The sequence below is a fragment of the Photinus pyralis genome, unplaced genomic scaffold (genome assembly GCF_008802855.1).
Source record: "Photinus pyralis isolate 1611_PpyrPB1 unplaced genomic scaffold, Ppyr1.3 Ppyr1.4_LG8, whole genome shotgun sequence".
Classification (NCBI taxonomy): domain Eukaryota; kingdom Metazoa; phylum Arthropoda; class Insecta; order Coleoptera; family Lampyridae; genus Photinus; species Photinus pyralis.
In genome coordinates, this window is record NW_022170819.1 from 11512479 (window position 1) to 11528405 (window position 15927).

General features: G+C 37.2%; 1 protein-coding gene across 7 annotated transcripts in view; it reads left to right on the plus strand.

The window, feature by feature from the left end:
• The window catches only part of LOC116178636 (cyclin-dependent kinase-like 2), a 36410-nt gene extending 20483 nt beyond the window's left edge, over positions 1-15927 (plus strand). For 3 of the 7 annotated variants that reach the window (XM_031498194.1, XM_031498192.1, XM_031498193.1), the window contains 6 exons: positions 12723-12942; positions 12988-13179; positions 13227-13518; positions 13565-14662; positions 14708-14781; positions 15830-15927. In XM_031498194.1, the coding sequence (XP_031354054.1) occupies positions 12775-12942; positions 12988-13179; positions 13227-13518; positions 13565-14662; positions 14708-14781; positions 15830-15901 (1896 nt within the window). In that variant the 5' untranslated portion in view covers positions 12723-12774 and the 3' untranslated portion in view covers positions 15902-15927. Of the gene's footprint in view, positions 1-12539; positions 12678-12722; positions 12943-12987; positions 13180-13226; positions 13519-13564; positions 14663-14707; positions 14782-15396 lie in introns of those variants that run through there. The other 4 variants (XM_031498197.1, XM_031498195.1, XM_031498196.1 and 1 more) reach the window with 4 other exon arrangements.

Genomic DNA, 15927 nt, shown 5'->3' on the forward strand with positions numbered 1-15927 from the left:
TTTCATTTCAATGCTTTTCTAAATAAGAAAGTTGGAACTGCGCATGCGCAAACCTAAATTTTGAAACTAATGTTAGATTTTCCTTTGTTCCAAGCGCCTAAGTATCAAATTTCATTTAAATGGTTCCATAGATAAAAAAGTTGGCACTGCGCATGCGCAAAACCAAATTTTGAAATTGGCGTTTGATTTTCCTTTATCCCAAGTGCCTATGTATCAAATTTCGTTTAAATTCTTCCATAAATAAAAAAGTTGGCACTGCGCATGCGCAAAACCAAATTTTGAAATTGGCGTTTGATTTTCCTTTATCCCAAGTGCCTATGTATCAAATTTCGTTTAAATTCTTCCATAAATAAAAAAGTTGGCACTGCGCATGCGCAAAACCAAATTTTGAAATTGGCGTTTGATTTTCCTTTATTCCAAGTGCCTATGTATCAAATTTCATTCAAATACTTTTATAAGTAAAAAAGTTTGCAATTCGGTTTATAAATGGTCGAGATGCGAAAAGGGCACTGTGAATTTTGAATCGATTCGATTCAACTTTTGGCATTGCGTATTATATGGCTAAAGCTATGCCCATATTGAATTTCATGCAATTCAGTTCATAACTAACGGAGATGTAAAAGCGATCGAACATTTCTAAACAAAGTTATCGTTCACACGGACAGATAGATGGACAGACAGACAAAGGAACAGACGGACAGACCAACCGGCAGGCGACAGATAGCAATGCAAAATTATAAACGATCTCTAGGATCGTTAATAAACGGCAAAAGTGTAAAATTATGGAACATGTAAAAAACGGTTTTTTGTTTTTTTTACAATAACTTTTTTTGTAAGCGGTACAGAAAAAATTCCTTCCTTGGTACAAGACTCGACACCATAACGAACCAAATAGCGAAAAAAGTAGAACAATAGCTCTTAAGATAAAAAACTAGTAGCGTCGCAAAGTTAGCGGACGGACGGACGGACAAAGTGGCCACAATAGCGCATTTTTTTTATTTTTGTGGAAATGCGCTAAAAATGAGACAAATCTGCACAGAAAAAACAATAGAAAAATACAGAAAACATCTAAAGCAGATAGAATTCAAAGAAACTGAATGTGATGCTGCACTAGAAGAAATCAACAAGTTAAAAAGTAATCGTAAACGATTTACATAAAGCGCATTTCCACTTGCATTCATTTCCCATTTGTAAGATGCAACTTCTGTTAAAATCGTAAAAATCCGCCCACAAATATGAAAGATAGCGTTGCACATGGGCAATCCATTGTTGACGTGCTACTTCAATTTCAGTTTATGAGAAGAATTTCATTTCAATGCTTTTCTAAATAAGAAAGTTGGAACTGCGCATGCGCAAACCTAAATTTTAAAACTAATGTTAGATTTTCCTTTGTTCCAAGCGCCTAAGTATCAAATTTCACTTAAATAGTTCCATAGATAAAAAAGTTGGCACTGCGCATGCGCAAAATAAAATTTTGAAACTGGCGCTAGATTTTCCTTTATTCCAAGTGCCTATGTATTCACATTTCATTTAAATTCTTCCATAAATAAAAAAGTTGGCACTGCGCATGCGCAAAACCAAATTTTGAAATTGGCGTTTGATTTTCCTTTATCCCAAGTGCCTATGTATCAAATTTCGTTTAAATTCTTCCATAAATAAAAAAGTTGGCACTGCGCATGCGCAAAACCAAATTTTGAAATTGGCGTTTGATTTTCCTTTATTCGAAGTGCTTATGTATCAAATTTCGTTTAAATTCTTCCATAAATAAAAAAGTTGGCACTGCGCATGCGCAAAACCAAATTTTGAAATTGGCGTTTGATTTTCCTTTATCCCAAGTGCCTATGTATCAAATTTCGTTTAAATTCTTCCATAAATAAAAAAGTTGGCACTGCGCATGCGCAAAACCAAATTTTGAAATTGGCGTTTGATTTTCCTTTATCCCAAGTGCCTATGTATCAAATTTCGTTTAAATTCTTCCATAAATAAAAAAGTTGGCACTGCGCATGCGCAAAACCAAATTTTGAAATTGGCGTTTGATTTTCCTTTATTCCAAGTGCTTATGTATCAAATTTCGTTTAAATTCTTCCATAAATAAAAAAGTTGGCACTGCGCATGCGCAAAACCAAATTTTGAAATTGGCGTTTGATTTTACTTTATTCGAAGNAGTAATCGTAAACGATTTACATAAAGCGCATTTCCACTTGCATTCATTTCCCATTTGTAAGATGCAACTTCTGTTAAAATCGTAAAAATCCGGCCACAAATATGAAAGATAGCGTTGTACATGGGCAATCCATTTTTGACGTGCTACTTCAATTTCAGTTTATGAGAAGAATTTCATTTCAATGCTTTTCTAAATAAGAAAGTTGGAACTGCGCATGCGCAAACCTACATTTTGAAACTGGCGTTTGATTTCCTTTATTCCACGTGCCTATGTATCAAATTTCGTTTAAATTCTTCCATAAATAAAAAAGTTGGCACTGCGCATGCGCAAAACCAAATTTTGAAATTGGCGTTTGATTTTCCTTTATCCCAAGTGCCTATGTATCAAATTTCGTTTAAATTCTTCCATAAATAAAAAAGTTGGCACTGCGCATGCGCAAAACCAAATTTTGAAATTGGCGTTTGATTTTCCTTTATCCCAAGTGCCTATGTATCAAATTTCGTTTAAATTCTTCCATAAATAAAAAAGTTGGCACTGCGCATGCGCAAAACCAAATTTTGAAATTGGCGTTTGATTTTCCTTTATTCAAGTGCTTATGTATCAAATTTCGTTTAAATTCTTAGTGCCTATGTATCAAATTTCATTCAAATACTTTTATAAGTAAAAAAGTTTGCAATTCGGTTTATAAATGGTCGAGATGCGAAAAGGGCACTGTGAATTTTGAATCGATTCGATTCAACTTTTGGCATTGCGTATTATATGGCTAAAGCTATGCCCATATTGAATTTCATGCAATTCAGTTCATAACTAACGGAGATGTAAAAGCGATCGAACATTTCTAAACAAAGTTATCGTTCACACGGACAGATAGATGGACAGACAGACAAAGGAACAGACGGACAGACCAACAGGCAGACGACAGACAGCAATGCAAAATTATAAACGATTCTAGGATCGTTAATAAACGGCAAAAGTGTAAAATTATGGAACATGTAAAAAACGGTTTTTTGTTTTTTTTACAATAACTTTTTTCTCCAACCACCTGAATAAGACGCTATTTTGTGACAGTGTTCGGTACGTAAAATTGACGTTTTGCGGATTAATCGTTTTCACCATGGCAACTGTACAAAAAGTAGATACTTTTGGTCCTAGTATCAAAAAGAAATTGACCTTGAAAGTTGGCCAATTAAAAAATTACAATCACGGAGATATGTCACATTGACATCGTTTTACATTGCAGGTTATAAGATATTTCTATACATACAAATCAAATCTTTTTGCATATTCAATGCAAATAATGATGTCACCTATACGTATGTACATGTATTGAAAATGATTTACGCTCGCTATTTTTATTTAAACCATGTGTAACGTAATTTACATATTCGATGAACGTAATTTTAATACGTATACAACCCGCCGTCGCGCGTAACGCCATCTACTTCAGACCCCTTGCACTATTATCTGTCATTTTGAATTCAAAATTTGAAAAAGTTTATTGCAATTAATTTTAATTAAAAAAACTGTGGTAAGTTTTTTATTTCAATACAAAATATAACAATATTAATTGTGTATACAATAAAATGACTGAAACTGATAGCGACATGGATTGCACTCCGCCAGAGATTATAGGAAACGGCAGAACATGCTACCTCAAGATTTGCTCCCTACAAAGTCGCGAGAGGTGAGAAGTAAGAAGTCAGAACGAATAGGTTATAAGTTAACCTAAAAACTAGAGTGGCATGACACGTGAGGACAAGAAAGCAGAAGTTCTTATACTAGTAGTGAAACTGTGACTGAATCTAAATTCGAATATAATTTGAAGTAAAGGGGGTTGGAGAAAAAATTTTATGTTTTATTCGTACAAAAAATGCGTTTTCGGGACTCGGAAGGGTGCTGGACTCCGCTAACGCGTCGTCCAGCAACTATCTTCCTCGTCCCGAAAACTGACATTTTTTGTACTAATGAAACAAATAACTATTTGTTTTTTTTACAATAACTTTTTTTGTAAGCGGTACAGAAAAAATTCCTTCCTTGGTACAAGACTCGACACCATAACAAACCAAATAGCGAAAAAAGTAGAACAATAGCTCTTAAGATAAAAAACTAGTAGCGTCGCAAAGTTAGCGGACGGACGGACGGACGGACGGACGGACAATAGTGCATTTTTTTTTATTTTTGTGGAAATGCGCTAAAAAGGCAATAACTAAAGCGGTGACAGAAAAAACATCAAAAATAAACAACTGGATACCAGGAAGGAACAAGTGGTGGGACACAGAATGTGAAGAGAAAAAACAAATCTCAAAAAAAAGCCCTAATGGATTGGAAAACAGGAAAAGACACAGGCGAAGAGTACAGAACAGAGAAGAAGGAATATAAGGATACATGCAAACGCATAAAAGAAGAATTACAAAAAGAGGAAATAAAAGTAATACAAAAAGCATCAAATACGAAAATCAAGTGTGGAAATTTATAAACAAAGGGGAAAAATAAAGAAGGAATACGGGACGCCATTGGAGAAGAAGAAGGGAAAACTACTTTATACAAAGTTTAAACGGACAGATAAGCTTCAGAGGGGAAAAACAAAAAGAAGAAGGGAAAAGAAGGATGAAGAAATAGGGAAAGAAGAAATGGAAGCAGAAATAGCAAAGGTGAAAAAAAGAAAGCCCCCGGACCAGACCAAATAACAAATGCGTTGATAATACATGCGCCGGAAAACGTGAAACAGCAAATCAGAAAAATTATTAACAGGGTATGGGTAGGAGGAGGATTTCCGGAAAGTTGGAAAGAAGGAGTTAAAGTCAATAACAAACACACAGACTATTTTTGGACGGAAAATGGAGTCAGGCAACGATGTCCGATAAGTGCAATCCCTTTTCAACATGTATGTGGCAGACCTGCAAGAAGCATTAAGAAAATGGCAAGCAGGAGGAATAAAAATTGGAGGACCAAAGATATGGTCATTAACCCTGTCATTAACATACGCGGATGACATTGTGCTCCTTGCAGCAAAGCAATCAGAAATGAAGGAAATGGTCACACAGTTAGAAAGGTACGCTAGAAGAAAGAAATTCATAATAAACACAGAAAAATCAAAAATAATGGTTTTTACAAAAGGAAGAAAGAAGAATAAGAACGAGACATCGTGGAAAATCGAAGGAAGAGAAGTAGAAGAAGTTTCGGAATTTAAATACCTTGGGTACACACTAATGAAAAACGGAGGACCAAGTGCTCACATAAGACAAATAAAGAAAAAAGCATATTATGGAGCATAGCAGAAAGAAAATTCAAAAACAACTATAAAATCAAGAAAATTATGTTCGACTACCTGATCAAAAGCACAGTGATGTACGGGGCAGAAATATGGGGGTGGAAGGAGATAAGAGGACATCGAGCGGATACAAAACAAATACCTAAAATGGATCCTATGATTGGCACGAGATACCTCAACTTACATACTTCTGGAGGAAACCATACAAGATAACACTTATAACATACTTATAAATAATTCTTAATTCTAGTACTTTGGTATATATTGTGATACACAAAAAATTATGTTTTGTTCAATGGTCTGGTTTTATTCTGACCGCAGGCTTATTGTTTTCATTTTTAGTTTAAGTGCGTGAGGGTGTCCTCTACACAGGCTTGCCTTAGAGGCCCTAAGTTTTTTCTCTAGTGTAGCAAAAAAAAATAATATTAGTTTGTCAATCAGATTGTTCATTATTGTTAATTTTACTTGGTGTTAATTCAACTACTCTGCTGTTGTACTTGAGCAAAATTAAAATAATTCTTATTCTTATTTTATTTATTAACATGAGGATAGAAGCGGGATATAGAGCAGTTAAATACGAAGAAATAGGAGAAAACGGGTTATTAAAAAAAACTCTCAAGGAGAGAAAGAAGACTAAAAAAGCAAAGTGAACAGAAGAAAAAAGAAGATATTTCCAAAGGAATTGCTATGCACAAGATGAGGCGGAAAGATTAAGGAGAGAAGGAGTAAATATACCAATGATTATGAAGGAGAGAAACAAAGACAACCAATTACAATACCAAATTAATCGAATAGAAAACAGTATTTACAATATCACGTACAAAGAAGTAAAAACATTACACTTGCCAAAATATCTACAGAAGAACAACAAAAATATAAAAACCATTGCAAGATTTTGATGCGGAAATGAAAACAAGACCGGGAAAAGATGGAAGGAAGAAAAGTGCAGACTATGTAAGGAAGAAACAGAGACGATAGAACACGTGATGTACAGATGCAGCAAAACCAAAACGAGCAAAACAGTAAAGGAAATATTACAGGAAGATGGAAGAGAAATCGACTGGATGAGAAGGACGTTGCAGAGAAGAGAGGAAGCGAAAAGAGAGGAATAAGAATAAACATTATGTAGCTATTTGCTATTTCTGATGTTGGATTAAAATACAATAGAAAGTTTATTTGTTTATATCTAAACTTACTTAGTATCATATATGCTATGTACAACATACCTAAGAGTCTCCGAAGCCGAAAGGCTAGGGTTAATAAATAATAATACTTCTCATAGCTCGAGGCTCGAGCTCCTATTGGCGACACGGGACAGAGAAACCGCGATTCGAGCTAAAGCCAAAGAAACTTTTGTGCGCTCAAAGTCGACTACCCCTCGAAGCGGCCAGTGCAAAAGGTGGTTCATTTCGCCCCTAAGAAGAAAAAAACAAAATTCCGACAAGCAGGAGTTGTGAACGTTGACAATATCTTTCCGGCGACACCTATTTGAAAACAATCGGAGAAGAGCTGTGGAAGATAGAAAAAAACTGAAAAATCTCCAGGTTAATGCAACACGCTCGTGGATGGCGCCCAGATGTCGCCCACCGCACATCTTGTATCCCCGTCTCTAAAGTTGTTAACTACACGGCCCCGATAGGTACATGTACACTCCTCGTCTTTTTACAAGCGTTCTTCTGCGGGCTCGCATTTACTGCCAGCCAGCCAAACTGAGATTAAAAGCCTTTACAAATAAATTTGCACAAAAAAGGATTACAGGCTGCATGGCACAGACGGAATTGGTGATTGTGAAGCTAGAACTCGCTAGTTCGTCAGGTTCGTCTCACGTCTGGAAGTAAGGGTAGCAGGCCTCGAATTCAAGTCAATAATAAAAGATTATAAATATTGGCACCGCTGGTATTTCCTAGTTGTGTTTGATGGACTCGCTCCGCTTCTAATTCTAGAAGATGCGCAAGAAAATTAAAACACTTGATCATGGGACGTAATGCAGAACGATGATTGACAACAAAAGTAGATCTATGTCTATGACTTCGGGCAGCGAGTTATACGTTTACGGTAAGAATTGAGTTACACACACAGCAGCGATGGACGGCGTAAACCACGATAAACGAATGACAAAAAATATCGCAATCACGTTAGGGAAAACTATTTTGAAGACAAAACTTACCTTCAGTGAAGGCGTAGATAACGAAATAAAGAGCACAATACCTTAGCACACAAACATTTGCGCATTCCGGTATTTGCGGTTAGATAATTTAAGAAAATCTTAGAAAAACAACGAAGCCACGCTTACAGAACATGCTGGCGAGAAAGTAGAAGTCAAGATGTTTATTTGTCTAAAAAAGTTATTTTGGATGCATAACATTAGGAGCTCTTCAGAAGACATTGTGTCTTTTGAAAGTAGACATTGAGGAAAACAGTATATGCATAAATCCCTATGTCTACTTATAAATGAACATCACTGTATACATACCGAGAGCGCGACTAGCAAGTTGAGCTAGGACACAAAAAAGGGAGCAATGGGTTAGGTGCATCGAAGTATGTCTTTCTGTTTATGCAACTTCTAGCTATCCCTGTTTAAACTGTTACAAAATGTTTTCCATCTGCCCTTTTTCTTGAGTTTTGGAGTTCTTTCACTACTAGCGGTGACTAGGGAATTGCTCATGCTTTAGTTTCCGTCTGGATTTTGGTTCAGCTCCATAATTTATCAAAAAGTAGATAGGCTGATATCCGAGTCATGGGGGTATTACACCAAAATTGCATCTAATGTCATAATTGAGCTTCCTTATTTCGAGACGAGTGAATAATAAGAACGAGTTAAATTACGAATAATATAACGGAAAAATCGATATCAGGCGGGAAGGGGAAGGTACCTTAAATATATTGGTATAACATTCCAATACATCTATTATGAGTAATTTAACCCAAAATTTATAAAATCGATAACCATTACCTTGTTACACTGCACAGATTTATTTATACTATACTCGTAAGGGTAGTGTTTCGACCCAAATGATGGCTTCTCACAAAGAACTCGGAGGCAATAAATATGCTTCTTAATATACAACCATTGAATTTATAAGTTATAAATTCAATGATACAACGTTTCCGTACCTATGTTATAATTGCTGAAAGTACTTGCAGCATATTTGTATTGGTAAGTACATAAAAATGATGCAAATACCAGGATTTGCATTGATTGTCACACTCCGTATTTCTAGTAATTTTTATGAAAAATGCACGTTAGGTACACACGGTCTTTGTCAAATTCCAAATGGACCTTATGAGTACTGTATCTGATAAAGATAAGGGCCAAAAAGTAAAATAAAATTAATAGAAACAGGTTTTCTCAAACGAAATGATATCTTGCCTTACAGGGTGGTTCTAATTCGTGGCTCACCATTAGAATTTTCGTAACGAAGGTACATTGTAGCTTAAATGGGGGCAAAGTTATCCCCTTTTGTGACTAAAAAACGCATTTGAATTTGTTTGAAAAACTGAAAATGTTAAATTTCGATTTCATTTTCCAAATGGATCACGATTCCCGTTAGCAGCTTGTCAAAGACAGAAAATGTTTTAGTATTGAAAGATTGAAAAAAAAACTTGTGGTCAGACGCATTTTGCCGCATTGGAGATGCATGGAACCTAACGGAAATTTTTTACCGGCGTTAAATTTGGTTTTATTCCAAGTGGCTATGTATCAAATTTTATTTAAATGCGTCCATCAATAAGAAAGTTGGCACTGCGCATGCGCAAAACCAAATTTTTAAAATTGCGTTAAATTTGCTTTTATTCCAAGTGGCTATGCATCAAATTTCATTTTTAGGCTATCATCACAAAAACGTTGATTTTATGGTCGCTTTTGCGGCCATAAAGTTTCACTTTATTGTACGCTTCTGTCAAACTTTACTTTATTGTACACATCTGTCAAACTGTACTTATTTGAAACTGATGTGTGAGAAACAGTAATCTGTTTGATACAAAGCGTCTATCTGGTCTCGCCCCATCAAGGATTGGGCCATCCACGTGCGTTTTTTTCATTTTCGGACTTGTAGGAATGTTTCACACCATTTTGCATAATCACAATGTTCACATTTAAAATTATAGTTTGACGTTTCAATCTTTGCTGCTTGCAGACCTTTTTGAAGTGTAGAACCAAAACATGAGGAAGATGTTGTTGCTTACATTATTATACGAAGAATCACCAGCAATTAACCGAAAACACAAGTAGCTACCTATACCTACCATCAAAGTAGGTAATCAGGATTCTAATAATTGTACAGCATGTTAACTATAAGGTCTTGGAAGCCACAGTTACGAAGGACCTATTGCATTTGACATTATTAAAATCTTGTGTAGCGGAGGAAGTTGCGATTGTACTTTTACTCTCAAACGCCTGCTCTTATATCATATATGACATAGGGTCGCAACGCTTGCAGCTTCCAAAATTTCATTTTGGGTAGGCATCTGAACTGTCGCTTGTGATACGCACAAAACACACGCAAAGATGCTAATTATAATTTATTACATATGACAGGAAATGCTTTGTTTTTAATTGTCTAAGATAACTATGATTTTCAGAAAAAATATGTTTATGAGCAAATTTTTGAATTCTTTTTTTGATGATCGCCTAAAAAATGTTGTGTGCACCTTGGCCAAAAGTGATTTGTTAGGCCTCATCTGAATTGCGGCCTCGGCTACCGCCTCGGCCACAAACAGCAGCTTCGGCCAAAAAAGATCACTTTTACGGCCTTGGTACACAAATAACTATTAAATACTATGCGATCAAAAATGAGTTGCTGTCGAATCACCTTTGGAATTTTTGTTTACATGGGAAATCGTAATTAACTTGAACTTCCAAAGGCGCCTCGACAGCAACTCATTTTTGATCGACCGTTACTTTCATAAATAAAAAAGTTTGCAATTCGGTTTATAATTGGTCGAGATGCGAAAAGGGCACTGTGACTGATGATCGATATTGAATTTCATGCAATTCGGTTCATAACTAACGGAGATGTCAAAAGGGCTTTCCTTATTTTTTGGGCTACATTGCCATTTCACGAACTCCGGTCTACAAATTCCATCTACTAAATTTTATCGTCATCGGTCCATTCGTTATCGAGATATCGTGCTAACGAACGAACAGAGGGACAGACACCGCAAAATTATATACTCGCCGCTAGGAGCTCGTTAATAAATGCGTGTCGATGGTCTTTCAGGTAATAATATATCTCTTCTGATATCTTCAACAGCAGGAAATGCCTTGTACGGTTGGTCGTGTACTGAAGACATAAATCTTTTCTTCGAAAAGTTATCGAGGGGTTGCTAACCCCTTTTTGGAAAAAAAAATGTAAATTTTACTGAAACTGACGCGGATTCGAGAGCGGTGCTTGTTCGGTCAGAAATGGTGATATTTCAGTGCGAGTCGACTTTTTATTTTTATTATTTATGCGACAAAAGCCGAATTGATAAAATTAGTTCGCATATACAGTGTGTCCCAGATCGCGTGAGATTACATGGGTAACTTTCTTATTATCAAAGGTAGATGATTGGTTAAATGGACAATGTTTTAATGTTTTGCAGTTTTAGATGCTTATTTAAAATGTCGAATAGGTCCGACGTAAATTCAAATAAGTTATAAAGCCCTTATGCCAAACAAATGACGAGAGCGTATTTTCCTCCTAATAGTTAATGCTGTCCCATACTCTTCATGAAACGCTTTTAAATACTTTCGTAAATAGCATTGCGCTTTGTCTACATTAGAAATTTTATAGAATACCTTCATATATAAAACATACCAGCATGCGTTAACAGTAATTTTGAAACCCGTATTAGTTTTAGTTTCATTCAAGGTGCCTACATATGATATTTCGTTTAACTGCTTTCATAAATAAGAAAGTTGGCATTGCGTATGCGCAAAACATTTTGAAAATGTCGTTAATTTTACTTATATTCGTAGTGTTTACATATAAAGTTTCATTTAAATATCTTCATAAATAAAAAAGTTAGCAGTACACATGCGTTGAACCAAATTTTGGACACTGCGCATGCGCACAACCACAAAAATATGGGTATGTACGGAATCCTTGGACCAAGCCCTTTCAAATGAGCCCTATATCGCCCAAATCGGTTCAGTGGTTTAGAAGGAGTACGTGTGACGAACAGACGGATGGACGGACGGACGTCAAAGTGCAGCCAAAAGCGATTTTTCACTTTGAGGAAAATACGCTAAAAAATCTAATTTGGTATTTCCTTGAATGTCTTCTATCATCGAAAGTATAAGAGATATAAAAAAGTTTTATATAAAAATTCAAGATGGCTACTTTTGAGGAACAGTTACCAACTTCCTAAAGTTAAATAGGCGCCATATTTGATTTTTAGATTACTTCATAGATTTTTTAATTATCTTCAACGAGCTATCATAGCATAGAATTGAAAACGGTTATTATATTTTAATCAAGTAGTCTGTGATGATTTAAAAAAAAACAAAACAAAATCTTTGCATTTCAAAACTTCCAGTGTCCATATTCGTCCCCCCCCCCTGGCTTCAAATGTATAATAAAGTAAAATCAGCCTGGTAACAGACAGATAGGGATTCACCTGGAGCTGTTTAATTATGGTTCCCCTACCACGACTACCACGCGGGTGTAACTGTGTTAGGACATTTAATAAAAAAGGACTTCTTACTGTATCCCCAGCGGTTTCTGGAACATATTTCCGGAAGCCTAGCACACTACGATCCTTTAGTCGCCTATTATTACCCCAGATCGTTGAGTGAAAAAACTTTTCACTCAACGCCCAGATATAAACTTCAGGTACCAAATTTTAGAGGTTGAGTGGCGAACGAAAATGCGCCTAGGAAAACAGGACTGGGAATCGAACTCGAGTTCACGAGACCATCACGCCCACGTTTTCATTCTTTTCGCTCGAAAAACTTTTTTATTCCAGAACTCTCGTGACCACGCGCGCCTACGGAAATCGCAACATTTCTCAGTTTTTCCTCCTCTCGGTCTCTCACAACTGGCGTCAAAAAGCAACCTTTGACTTATTATAGTTCCATAATTTCCATGACACTAAATGAATGTACTTACTACATAGATATATAAATACCATATATCTATGACTTACTAGTACACAACGTTTATTGTGACACTTTCGTTAATCACTAACGTGGTGTAGACATGAATCATGGACAACGCATGGTTGTTCCTAATCCTCCTTAAAAACGATTAAAATATTCCTGTATGTTAAACCATATTGTCAATTTGACACTTGTATAATTTGTAGGTATTAACTGCAATTTAAAATGGTAACCGACTACCAAACCTAAGAATAAAATATGGATCGATACGAGCAACTTGCGGTCGTCGGAGAGGGATCCTATGGATTAGTGATGAAGTGTCGGCACAAGGATACTGAGCAGATCGTCGCGATTAAGAAGTTCCTGGAAACCGAAGAGGATGCGACCGTTAGAAAGATGGCGCTTCGTGAGATTCGAATGTTAAAGGTGGGCGAATTGAGGTGTTACGTTTAAAATGAGAACCAATTTCAGAGATTGAAGCACGAGAATCTAGTGACGATGATTGAGGTGTTTCGGTACAGGAAACGGTTTTACTTGGTGTTTGAGTACTTAGAGGGCACGGTGCTGGACGAACTGGAACGGTGCGGAGGACTGGACGAGGAGATGTGCAGGGAGCGGATTTTTCAAGTTACTCGCGCCGTTCAGTTCTGTCATGCGAATAACGTATGTTGTAGCTGTTGGAGTGGCGGGTTTTTGATGGTGTGTTTTAGGTGATACATCGAGACATTAAACCGGAAAACGTGTTGGTATCGTCGCAAGGCGTTGTCAAGTTGTGCGACTTTGGGTTTGCGCGACTGGTGAGTCTAGCGGGCGAACAGTGCACGGAGTACGTGGCGACTCGGTGGTACAGAGCACCCGAGCTATTAGTGAATGAACCAAATTACGGTGCGCCCGTTGATATTTGGTCCATCGGGTGTTTGTTCGCGGAAATGATGACCGGCGATCCGCTTTTTCCTGGCGACAGCGACATTGACCAGCTCTACATTACCATCAAACTGCTAGGTAAGCTCTTCAAAACTCAGCTGGGGAATTACTGGATTGTTTTTAGGAAAACCGTGTTTGAAGCACCTACAACTGATGACCAAAAGCGACCAGTTACGTGGGTTGATTAAAAGTGCCGCACCCGACTCGAGTGGTTTACAAAAGAACTTTGCAGAATGGGAGCAACTAAGCCTAAATTTTTTGGCGTCGTGCTTGCGAATGGACCCCAACACGCGTCCATCTGCAGATGACCTGCTACGACATAAGTATTTTACACACGACAGGTTTGCGAAACAATTTTTGCCGAGGTTGAGGGAAAAGATAATCAAAGAATTCAACGAAAACCCACTTTTGCGCAAAATGAAGGCGGACATTATCAATTCAACGGATAGGAGCGACCGTTGCGAAGAAGCCAAGCTAAGAAAGCAACCACAGTCCGACGTTCCCAAGTGGCGTATTAACTTCTCAGAGGGTAGCATTAAACGGAAATTAAGTTGTGATACGTCTAGTACCTGTGATAATTATAATAACGTAGTTAAATCGGAGACTAATCCATACTATCTAAGGCTATCGAAACAAACTTCTCTGCACACCATGCTGGTGGACAAGGTCAATCGGGAGGGATTAGGCACCCCTAATGTTGATAGAACGATTCGAACCCCGAACTCCGATCTTAGACTGATTGAAAAGCATCTAGAGAACTTATCTAAACTGTCTCAGAAAGCAGCGGGCGATAGACCATTGTCGAACCACAAAGATGGAGCCTCTCACAAATATCCGGCATCCCCTCCTCGTTTCCAATCCCTCCAACCTACACTGTGCGACGTGAACAAGTCACCACTCTTTCACCATCCCCAAAATGTCCTCCACCCAACCATAAACAATATCTGTTTCACTAAGGCCCCGCCGAACAAGTCACCGAACGCTTTAGAATCGATCTCAAATCCTTCAGTTAGGTCGACGTTCAATCAAATCCCGTTCTTAAATCCATCGAAATCGCAACAGTTTGTGAAAAAAACCGACAGAAATCCACAGTGCGATGTGCTCAACTTGGAACCGTTCCACAACAACACGACGCCTGTGTGGATGCACGGATTGAAAAGCAACGCGAGCAAGTACAAAACCAAAAAGGAAGACGAATTCACGTTGCCTAATCTTCCGGGGGGTAAGACCTCTTTCTCAAGGAACTCATTCAAAATTGGTCTTTCAGTTTTAACGCCCATTAAAGTGAAAAAGAAAGGACAGATGAGTCCCGATTCGCTAATCGCCCAAGCGATTACACCGGTAAGTTAATCGGTTACGTGTACTGCGGTTTGCGCCTGTTTGCTTTAGTTGCTTGATGTGAATTGTTAGTCTGCGCACGTTTTGTTGTAAGAAAGTAAGAAGAACAGTGGGCATGTTTAATTCAGATTACTAAAGCGCAAAATCGGTGTTATTTACGGCAAACCCACATGACATTTACGCATCGCAATTATGATCAGCTGCATCTCTTAAAAGGTGTGTCTGTGACAAACAAAAGTCTGACACGGATTAAAGCAAACGAGTACCAAGTTGATTTACCTCTGACTGTGAATCCAAGCGTCTGGTGCCCATGTCTGAGGAGAGGATTTTCATCTTTTTGGCAAATTCAGCATGTAATCATTTGCAGAGGTGGAAATTTTGCATACCTCAACAACCTTAATACCATTTCACACAGTTGCTATATCCTGACAATAGTACATCGTAATTCCTCCTTTTTGTTTGTGTAGGTGAACAATGTGAGTTTGCCATTGTCGATGTTAGTTATGCTTTCTGTTATTCTGTAACATTGTGTACCTATGCTAAGCTACAAGTTACTTGCAGTGTTCCTTTGCTTTGCAGTGAACTGTTTAAGTATTAATATATTGATATTTTTTACAGAACAATTCGACTGAATGTGTAGTGTCGCAATCGCCGACTAATTTCACCAACTTATTTTAGTATTCGTTTCATATAGTTTACTTCACCAACCTAATTGTAGGTAATCATACGCACTTAGATTAGAATTTTTTATACCTATGTGCCCATATAGGTAGTATTTGATTGTGTAGATAGATTAATAGTAACATTATAAATTGTACACGCCCAGTCGATAAGTTTCTCACGGTGTACCTTCATTAAATAAAACCGTGCGCTTTTGAGCTTTCAATCAAAAGACCTGTTTCGTTAATGCTTATAATTTGTACACAATATATGTGGTTGATATCTCTGCTGAACATGGTGTAATAGATCATTATCATGCTGAAAAACCAGAAGATTTGTATTTAATGAAGGTAAGAACGGAATTCTTTGTACTAAACATCATTTATTTTAGGACAGGAGATACAAGAAAGCTAAACGAAAATGTCAACCAGACTATTCCACTGCTTCATACAGGAAAACTTAATTTATATTTTTACAGAGCCTTTGATC